This window comes from Anarrhichthys ocellatus, unplaced genomic scaffold, assembly GCF_004355925.1.
Source record: "Anarrhichthys ocellatus isolate YVR2014 unplaced genomic scaffold, GSC_Weel_1.0 scaffold39, whole genome shotgun sequence".
NCBI classification, from domain to species: Eukaryota; Metazoa; Chordata; class Actinopteri; order Perciformes; family Anarhichadidae; genus Anarrhichthys; species Anarrhichthys ocellatus.
In genome coordinates this window covers 641,429-652,000 of record NW_022280069.1, presented here as the reverse complement: position 1 = coordinate 652,000, position 10,572 = coordinate 641,429, and the positions used below count along the sequence as shown (strand labels likewise).

At 43.3% G+C, this 10,572-nt stretch overlaps 2 protein-coding genes across 2 annotated transcripts; both read left to right on the top strand.

The window, feature by feature from the left end:
• The first annotated feature begins 314 nt into the window (after nucleotides 1-314).
• LOC116394406 (uncharacterized) lies at nucleotides 315-6,200 on the top strand. Its single transcript, XM_031867462.1, has 7 exons — nucleotides 315-1,040; nucleotides 1,756-1,995; nucleotides 2,870-3,049; nucleotides 3,375-4,457; nucleotides 4,560-4,728; nucleotides 5,607-5,739; nucleotides 5,963-6,200. The coding sequence occupies exons 1-6, from the start codon at nucleotides 701-703 to the stop codon at nucleotides 5,734-5,736; spliced, it is 2,142 nt and encodes a 713-aa protein (XP_031723322.1). The 5' UTR covers nucleotides 315-700; the 3' UTR covers nucleotides 5,737-5,739; nucleotides 5,963-6,200.
• A 592-nt stretch (nucleotides 6,201-6,792) lies between these two features.
• Nucleotides 6,793-10,420, top strand: LOC116394396 (uncharacterized). The gene is made up of 4 exons (XM_031867452.1): nucleotides 6,793-7,818; nucleotides 8,302-8,601; nucleotides 8,963-9,053; nucleotides 9,551-10,420. Exons 1-4 carry the CDS (start codon nucleotides 7,431-7,433, stop codon nucleotides 10,017-10,019), a joined length of 1,248 nt encoding a protein of 415 aa, XP_031723312.1. The 5' UTR covers nucleotides 6,793-7,430; the 3' UTR covers nucleotides 10,020-10,420.
• Nucleotides 10,421-10,572: the final 152 nt, after the last annotated feature.

The window sequence follows — 10,572 nt, the reverse complement described above, 5'->3', positions numbered from 1 at the left end:
ACAGCATGGGTGGAAAGAAAGGAGGCAGAAGCAACGGAAGGAAGGCAGAATGGGACGGTGGTTTTACAGAGTTCAGAGGAAAGTGAGAGAAATGACATGTGCAGGAAGGAACCGCAGAGATGGACATTTGGACACACTGAGCGAAACACAACACAACTAAAAGTAGAAAAACATGTTAAATGCTAATGCGACAACTGGGCAAGAGGAAACACTAGAACATACACTGTCAGAAAGAAGGCAGCTAATTTTGATAAAATAGACATTCTGCAAAAGTATTATCAAGTACTATTTCAGTATCTTAGACAAACCAATATTGTTTGTTTTATTGAATAATGTAAGTACTAGACAGCCTGATCCACACTCCATACCAGTTGATGGCGGTAATGCACTAATTCGTTGTTTGTATATAAATAAAACCTCGAAGAAGAAGAAGGCAAAGGAGAGACGGAGCGTTCACACAGCCCCCGACCGCGATACCTTGAGAGAAGTTTGAATCGCCTGTGTGTTTTATTTTGGCCTAAACTGGGAGTAAGAAACTAATACTGACGTCTAAAAACATCTCGAAACAAAACTGTGACTGCGGAAAATTCCTCCAGAATAATTGTGCGTCGCTATTTTGGTCTCGCTCGCGGTCAAAGTGAGCAAAACTGAGAGAGCAGTGCTGTCATATGCAGAGTTACGGCTGCATGAGTGAGCGACCATGAGTATAGATGATGACCTGTCTGAGTGGCCCCCAAGTTTGCACAACGAGGACGAGGCTCTGGCCGTAGAAAGCGCCATCAGGGCGGCTATAAACACCGCGATGAACGTGATCCGCAGCGCGTGCAGCCGCAGAGTGCGCGAGTACCAGAGTATGGTGGCCGACAGGGACAGAGAGATCGGGAGACTGGAGGAGAAATTGGAGGAAAGTGACAGTGAGGTGAGGCTGTTGAGTCTGGAGTTGGACTGGAGGCATACTGAGGATGAACTCTCCGGTCCGATCACGTCCAATGCGAGGGAGATAAACCATGGCGAGCACGCCAACAGCTCTAATAACAGAAGTGAGTAACATCGGTCTGCATGAGTCAATATGTGCAGAGATATCAGGCGACCGGTGGAGAGTAAATACATTTACTCAAGTAATGTACAATGTTGACACGCTTGCGCTTTATTTTAGCTTAAATGCCACTTACACATACATACTTCTACCCCACTGCATTTCAGAAGGAAATATTGTACTTTTTACTCCACTAATTATCATAACTATTATGACCGCAGGGTCAACGGTTCGATCCTCGACTGGGACGTGTCACGTGTCGTAGTGTCCCTGAGCAAGACACTGAACCCCCGGCTCCCCGGGCTGCCTATCATGCAAATTTCGTGTATGTGTATATGACAATAAAAATGGTTTCTTATTATAAAGTAATATACCCAGTGTATAAAGTACCTACAATTAGCTACATTAATGTACATTAATGCATCATCAGTTATAATAGGATTCTGAAAAGTGTGATTCTGTATAATGACTGTTTTTACTTTTGGTACTTCAGTGTTGCTATATTTTCACGTGTATTCTCGTGAACTCACTAACTTCTACTTAGTATTTCTACCTTGTGGTATTGCTACTTTTACTGAAGTAAAATATCCGAGTACTTCTTCCACCGCTGCGGGCCTTGAGCAATGGCGATGTTGGGGCTGCGGCATCGCCTCTGAAGAGAGATGTGTGGCTCAGGAAGTCCACCCACTCATTTTTCTGTTCATTTATCTGTTCATCAGGTGTAGGTGCAGCACCACCCATGCAAATTTCCCCAAAGTACCATGACACAGTCGAGGCATTTCCCCACCAACATAACCAGACGGAGAAACCTTCATGGGAGGGTGGAGGAGCAGCTGGAGACCAGCCCTTTGGCTGCATCGCCTCCCTGGTTAAAGAGGAATCTTCTGACTTGGAGACGGACATTAAATGGGAAGCGTGTGAGGGGAGTTTGCTGGATCAGCAGGAGGGTCAATATGGAGGTGAATATCTGCACAATGAAAAACCTGCAAAAGAAGTTAAACTCAGACACTGCTGTCATCTAGTCGTCATCTGCCGTCATCTGCCGACAACAGTGATTAATAACTTCAAAGCACAAACTGCAAGAACACAGATGATAGAAAGATAGAAGACGGAAAGAAAAATTTAAGAACGTGATGAACGTGGTCTGCACACTTATCAGCCTTCTGATCTTTGTCCCGAGTGTCAGTTGATTCTGAAATGACTGTGCACAAAAGGTTGAGAAATAGCAGGTGGTACAGCCTCCCTCCCACACAGCTACAGCTTTGAGCTGTGTGGTTGGTAAATGTGACCACTCATATTCATCGGAGAAACGTGTGAGCTCTCAAAACTCTGCAGTCTGCAAGTCTCTAATATATCATTTAAGTGTTTTATAGCTGACAGTTATTAGTGTAACAGTTGCTCAAAGTCGTTCCAAAAGTGAAGTTGGTAAACTGTCCATTTGCTGTCACACCTCATTCCTTCATCCACCATACAAGATGACCGTCGAAGGCATTGATGGCTCTGTTTATACACGTTACATAGAACTTGTCATATGTACACCCACAACCTATTCAACTGAGAACAGAAGAGACCGCTATGTACAGCACATCCCTCTCAAAGACCCTGCTCACACATTACGATGGTTTCCTCCACGTTTACATTCAAGAACATCTCAAAACAAGGAAGCATCTATTTCCCCCTGACAAACTGAAACCAAAGCATCGCTATTTCCCCCCACGAGCCATCTTTGATCAGGAGGCTTGGTCCACTCATTCGCTTGTGGACACTGAGGTTTTGCAACTATTATAACACCCCTTTCACCATTTCACTGCTCATTTATTTCCCCTTTTTTAGCCATGGAGGAAAACATAGCCAGTCTTATCAAAGAAGCGCTATCAAGAACCACACCAGCGACACTGCAACCAATGGTGGATGCCTTCCAAGACGTTGGGGTGGAAGCGGTTGACAGTACGAAGCCTATCCAGATGAATGACCTCACAGGCGTACTCGAACCCATTCAAACACACGTAAAAGGTAAGTCAAGGCCCAAAAGATAGTATGAGCATGTTGCCATCAGTCACATTGTTGGGCTGTTATGTCATTGAAATGAAAACATATCTTGGTAACGATCGACAGAATGTGTCCGCTAGTCACCAGCTTCATAAAGGCCTATGATTTGAACTTTTGAATGTATGTTTGGTTGCATTGGTTGCAAATATTGAAAGAAAGAGCCTGTCATTTGAATAAAAGTGATAGCAATGCATTTCATCAAAGTAGTTTATGTACATATGCAATAATTTATCCTTGCTAAAGGAGGGCATTGTGCCTTTTTAAGTAAGTGTGTCTCTGTGGGTTTTAGGTGTCTTTTCAGCTCAGAGCGACGCAAGCCACTCAAACATGGAGGAGGATTTCCCCCGCTCACCCCAAACTCTTGTGGAAACACTCCAGGTCACCACAAGACGAAGCAGACCCTCTTCTTCTCGAAGCTCACTTGGTAGCCTCATCTCCTCTCCATCTAATCGTGAGTGCTCTAGTTCCTGTAGACAACTGGGCAATGACTGGCACTACCGTTTTCAAGTCCCTTGGAACGTGCTGCCAGCTATTTTGAGGAAGAAATTAGACAATCAGGAGCGGCCAACCGCCAAGGAAAGGAGGGAAACGATTCGCATTATTGCTGCTAAAATCCTTTCTATTTGCAAAAACCCGTTAAAGCGGCACCTTGTAGAAGTTGCACGGAAGATGGTCCTCGCGTATCCAACGTCTTTCAGAGACATAATGGAAGATGAGGTCGTTGGAAGTGGATATGATTCTTTAACAAAACAACTTCAGTGCAGAGTTGATAACTGCAACCGAAAGAAGACGCTGGGAATGCAGAAAAGCACTCCAGGGGACAGCAGCACTGTGGCAAAAGATAGGAAGCGACGGAGGGACTCCTACGGCTGTATTCAGTGGGAATCTGGGCCTGTGAATGTGGAAGCACAGATGAAGAAGAAAAGAGGCATGCAAAGAATGTTCCTGGAGAATGAGAGGAATGCAAAAAGAATAGAACAGTTAATGTCAGACACTTTTGTATCTCAGAGAAATGACATAAGGTCTGGTAAGGACACGCGTGCCCTTAAGAAGGAATGGCCCTACCTATTCTCGCTGGTCGGCATGAAGACACACTTTAAGATTTTAACTGGCGTCGACATCGACGAGGGATTTGAGGAGGCCATGGCCACGAAATTTGCCAGAGTCCTTGACTATTTTCAGTCAAGCGGAGCTGCGAGACAGAGGGCAGAACTCCTAGCTGGTGGTGGTGGACCCTGCGGAGCGGTGCTAATGCTACTGTCACACTTCAAAGAGGATTTTGCAAGAATGTTCCACATGTCGGACAAAACCTGGATCACAGATGAGGTTCGAACAGAACGCCTGCCGCCCACACCATGCATTGTTGCATGTGGTAAGTGAGAAGCACCGGGATGTGCGTGCCCTGCATGCATATAGATGCATTTGAACTGATAGATTTTCCTCTTCCTTTTTTTTTTTTTTTTTTTTTTAACAGGAGCGAGTCCAATGCCTGCAGCAGCTTTCATGGTGGCCGTGGACCAGGAGGTGATAATAGAAGACTTGGCGAGCTTCACCGACGCACTGGTGGGCATGTTCGTCTGTTACTACGTCTTCAACCTGCAGTACCCAGCGGAACTCGGGGCCACGATGGAGTTTCTTCAAAGGTGAATGTGCATTAAGTCGCTTCTGATTGCGGATGTTTTTGGTCGTTGAGGGTATTTTCTGGTAATTGTTTCAGGCTTGCTTTCGTAATATTGTTTATTTTCAGCTGAAATGCTATGCTATTTAACTTAAGTGCTCGAGGCAGACAGTCATGGTAATGCTGCTTTATTTCCCCACAGTCGAATATTGATTTTCGAATATGTTTGTTTGTTTTTTTACTATTCGAATATATAATCGAATTGACAGCTCTAAAAATCTAGCCCCAGGACTGTCCCATATTGCTAATTTCATGGATGAAGGTTCCTCTGGCTAGGACCAACCTGTAAAGGCAAGATGTAGGCTTTTTGTCAGTATTGGTAAACATAAAGTAAGTTTCCAATCAAAGGAGTGTCTTGCTCATCTGCTATTCACGAAGGTTATTTTGAAAAGTATTTTTTGATTTATGGTTTAGTTTAAAGGTGCCATATGCAACCTTGGATACAGTGAACTGGATTTAAAATGATACAACCAGAAGAATCCACCACCTCTATCTCAGCCCTCTCCCGTAACGCCTCCCTGATTCCTCTAAACCAGGCTGATGCAAGTGCATGACTTTACTGGAATATCATATTTGATTTTTTATCAAAGTTGTAGAATGAGCCCATCAAGACTACAAACGAGTAGTATAGAAGGAAAGTGAGCCCTGTGCTGCCTTCTTGTGACAACAATTATCACACACATCCACAAACTTCATGTGGGTATTGTCCGACAACAGGGTGGTCAATTGAAACTAGCCACCAGTATACATGCCCTTACCCGTCTCCTCCGCCATCCCTTGTCTGTCTTATTCATAAGATTGTTGATTCGTTGATATCTAATGTTTGTGTTTTGTTAAACTAAGGTGCATCTTCAAGATCAATCCCGACAAGGGCTCCAAAGTAGAGCATCGGGAAAACAAGAGGAGCAATGCGGTGAACCCGAAGGTTCTGACCCTCATAACCCGCATTTCGGACTTTGAGTGGAGTGCTTAATGGGTAAGTTGCTTATGCTCACTTTGCATTGATTAAAGCTCTTAGCCGACTAATTGTAGTCATTTTGAAACTAAGCCTTTCAAAGCAGATGTTTTGTCTTATACATAAGTCTTTCTGCTAAACTGTCCTTATCTCCATTACCCAATACCATATTATATATTATATATATATATATACTGTATATATAAGACAAATGCATCTCTAACTTCGACAAATATATGTTCAGGAGCATAATGTCCATGGGAGCAGCAGTTCCTCTGCAAGAGATCCAGACAGAAGGGAACTGCCATCCTGTCCCCCAAAGTTTCTGAAGGTTTCGATAGTTTCAGGTCTCACAAACACCAAAAGTAAGTTGATGTCTTGTTAGACCTCCAAATGCTGATTTGTTTAAGAATTCTACATGATATACACGGTAAACAAGATATTATCTGTTTAAAAAATGTTAACACTGCAATTTTGATACTGACCCAATTTTTTTGTAATAAAGATTAAAATGTGTTGTAAATATGAAGTCCTGGCAAATTTTTATTGAAGGCTTGTTGATTTTGTAGGCAGTGAAGTCATTAAAGAAGCCATGAACCACAAAGGTTTAAGCTTCCAGCACCTCCAACATATATAACCATATATGGTACATATTCATCACTATATGTACTGAAAGTGAGCTTGAAAAAAAAATAATTCATCACAATAGTTAATCAGTGCAAACGCATGAGATGTTTGGGCCCATAGACAGTGTATAAACATTTTCTAGGTAAATCAACTTCCCAGTACAAACACTTAAATGCCTTTTTTTTAAATCATTAGATCCTAAAAGTTGTAAAATTCACTTTCAGGCAGGGTTAAAGGAAACACTTGTGGACTATGGGCTCCATGAATTTAGCAGACTTTTCCCCACTTTTAGTTCTTCCGCTCTTACTTGGTTTAACTCACTGCTTCTCCTGACAGACAGAACACCATGGTTGAATTTCAGCTTGCATGCAAGTTTGAGCCACCCCATATGTTGGAGCTCTTTACCATTTTCACTTAAGTGTCCCCCCCCTCTGTAGACACTTTAAGGCTAAACCTAAAACTCAGGCCTTTGAGTGTCCTTAAGGTTTTATGTTTACACTCTTTACTCTTTTGTGTTTTATACTTTCCATCTGTTCCTTTCCTTAATTATTTGTGTATGGGTTAGTTTTGTTATGCTATCTCCACTGCCTTCTGCACTATTACCATGTTGTATTAATTGTTATTTTATTGTACAATAAAAAAACTTGGTTTGGTTATTTAATAGTAATGATAAGCCCGTATAGACCATTGTCCCATTTTTCGTATGACCTTTAATGTTGGTGTGAGCAGTCGTACGCGCCACCAGGTGGCGCTGTGGCCGCCAGACCAACATCCACGGACAAGCGCTGTCGCCGAAGAAGTGTGGACGGATGCAGGAAGCAAATCTGTGTTTCTGGTGTAGTAGCTTCAACATTAGCTCAAGACAATTCTGCCTTTCTCCGTTTTGTTTCCACCTGGTTGACATCACGTTACAGCCTTGGATCCGTGTGTTAAATGTGAATTTATTGGGTTTATTATATGTATAGTGCGTTTGCGGCTGGTGTTTCAGCGAGCCGCAGCGTCTGATAGCCTAGCATCGTCGTAGCTAGCTTAGGCTGACGCTCTCCACATAGCTTTCCAATATCAAACCTGGTTCGATTGTGACGATGAATTTGGTTAAAACCCAAACTTTGCACCCACACCTGCGCGACGAGGAAGCCCTCGTGGTGGAAAACGCCATCCGGTTGGCGATAGACTCGATAATAAACGTCCTGTACGGTGTCAACAGTGCCAGGACTCATGAGTACCAGCGGATGGTGGCCGACAGGGACAAAGAGATCCAGCGGCTGGAGGGCAGTCTTACAGAGATACAGCACGAGTTAAAGGTGCTACGCCGACAGGGATGCACCTACGAGTTGTTTGGAAAAGAGCACAGCCTCGTTGGATCGCAGACCTCCGGTGACCCACAGACGACAGAGCAGAGCGGGTTTGAACCAAGCTACATTGACACTGAGATGACAGCGGGGCAGCAGGAGTGTGAAATGACCATCTCCTGTACGTAAATATGAGTACATAGGACGTTAGAGCAATAATACAGCCTCTTTACTGTAGCTTTCACCGGTTAGACAACAATGGCAAAGGGAGGGAGGAGTACATCAATCATTTTTTTCATGTAACTTCAATGAATTGTCACTTCATCCCTTGCTTTGCTTCCTCACTGGTTGGGATCCCACAGACACTGCAGCTGTATGTGTGAAAAATATCATATTTCCAACATTAATCAAGTGTTGGTCAATACTCAAGCGCATGTAACACATACCTATTCATGTACACTGGGCATGCACGTACTTGTGTAAACAGGAAGCAGTAATTTGTATTGATTGGCAGACATTGGATCATACATTTATCTAAGTGTATGTGTTTATACACACTCAAAATGTACTAATACACAAACAACTTTTTTTGGTAATTAGTAAAAGGTATGAATGTAATCGGTTACTTCCACCCCTGACATTTTTTTGTCTCTTCTCTCCACAGTGGGCCTTTTTGCAAGACCCCCCTCACATGTCTCCTACCAAAGCCACGAGTCAGCCTTTCCGTCATCTCCTAGCCAAATGGGTCTGGACCAGTCTTGCGTCTCCCACTCCTCCGATTCCTCAGGTGTATCGGAGGCAGCCAGGAATCTGCCTACGTCTCCCAGCAGCCTCGTCATCAAAGAAGAGCCGTGTGATATCGACACAGTTTTAATCAAGTGGGAAATGAGTGAAGAGAGATTCGCGGAGCATCAGGAGAGCACAGGCAGTCTATGCCCGGACAAAGAGAGCCCCGGTGTAAAAAGTAATGCACCTTACCTTTTTTTTTTTTTGTCACAGGGACTAGATCATCTTATTGTTCTGTGTTGTAAAAATGGCACGTTTTGTGACACTAGTCCTGGGTATTGAACCTCAAAACCGATCAGGTATAAAAAATGTTTATGATCAACAAAATGGCGTATCAAAAGATGTATTGTTTTGGATGCAGGCTGAATCTCTGGCATTGTTTTGGCAACGGTATCCAATATTTTCAAACAATACCCAGCCTTGTAGAATAGCCTGAGAAAGAGAAAAGCCTTGGCTAAATGCGGTCGCTGTAAAAATGAATTAGTATGGCTGTGTGGTTGTGTGACTAAGACAATTTTCACTCCTTCTGATCCCTTTAGGTAACCTAGAGAACATAGAGAGAAGAACTTTAGAGGAGGAACCTCATGCAGGTCCAGGCGGTTATTACGACCCTCATGAAGAACACCTGAGGTGAGTTATTTCAGAGATGCAAAAGAGCCAAATAAATCATGATGCCTACAGTTACTTTATTCGGGTGTCTACCTCTTTCAGAGAGAATCCACCCCCAGATCCCTGCTTCTGTGTGTTCTTTGGATAATTAACCAAATGTAGACTGGCATGAACATGTTTCAATTGTATGAAACATCGATTGATGGCATCAACTCTTTATAATTGAGGGTTTCTCTTTGATTTTGTACAATCAGCATGTTCAAGGGTGGCATATGTTACACACACGATGATGCACAACAGCGCTTTACAAATCCTTCCGTTTGGAAATTCAGAGCATCAACATAGCAGAGCACAAGTATTTGCTATGCAAAGATACAATGGAGTAATGTCAACCTCACACTCTTTCTGTGTGTTGTTATCCGAGGTTCCCCATAGCCCATAAACACCAGACAGAATTAGTAATTGCTTGGTGAACTGCATACCTACTCATCTGTTTTATCTTCTCTTGACCTCATCAGGAACAAGAAGAAGGGCGTGCCCACGTCTGAGCTGACGGAGGAGGCTCAGAGACTGAAGAGGGCAGCCTGGAGAGCAGCTTCCAGGCGCTACTATGCCCGAAAAGTAGCCCGCCAACAGGCAAACCCTTCTCGCTCAGGTCCCTTCCCCGTCCCCCCGCGCTCCGGCCCCTTCCCTTTCCCCTCACGCCCCTTCCCCCACATTACAGACTCCAGGTATACACAACCCATCTCTTTTGTGGACAAGAGAAGGAGGATGCTGATATCCGAGTTACCTGAAACTTCTCAGTCACTGCAGAGGGAGGCATGGAGAGCCGCGTCCAAGAAGTACTACGCTCGAAAAAACGCTCGCCACCAAACCGAGCCCATGCATTACGCACACCTGCTCCAGAACATAGAGCCGTCTGGAGATACACTGGAACCTAACAGAGCAGGATCCCACACCAACAGTGGAGGAATAATGTGCAGCTGATGGACGAGATTTTTATATTCAATGGTATATTTAATTATGTTATATTGTGTAAAACACAGGGCTATGTGGATGTTTATTACTATTTTTTGGTTAATTTGTAGTGATGAAGTTGAGATTTGTTCCAGGTCGTCTGATATGGTCTGCTTATTGAAATTCTTTTTTTAAATAAGTCATTTGTGTTTCTTCGTTGTTGAAATATACAACTAACCCTGAGAGAAAAACACTGCATTTTTATCACTTTGGTTCTAATTTCACATCGTTGTATACTTTTTCTTCATGTAGTATACTGCATTGCATGCCAGTAGAAAACGCTAACTGCAAATGTATTCTAAGGCAATAAAGCTATTGTACAGTAGCTCTTATGTAACAGCCACTATCAATACAGCACCGCTGGAGTCCAATGTCTGTAACTACAATCGAGGCATCTATAATTGTCAAATTATGAGTTCAACATATATCTGTGTAAATGACAGATGAAGAATTGTTGTTCAAATTCTGTACACCTGGGGGGGGACATGTGAAATGTTAGATTTAACTTTAAGGTGAACGGTTT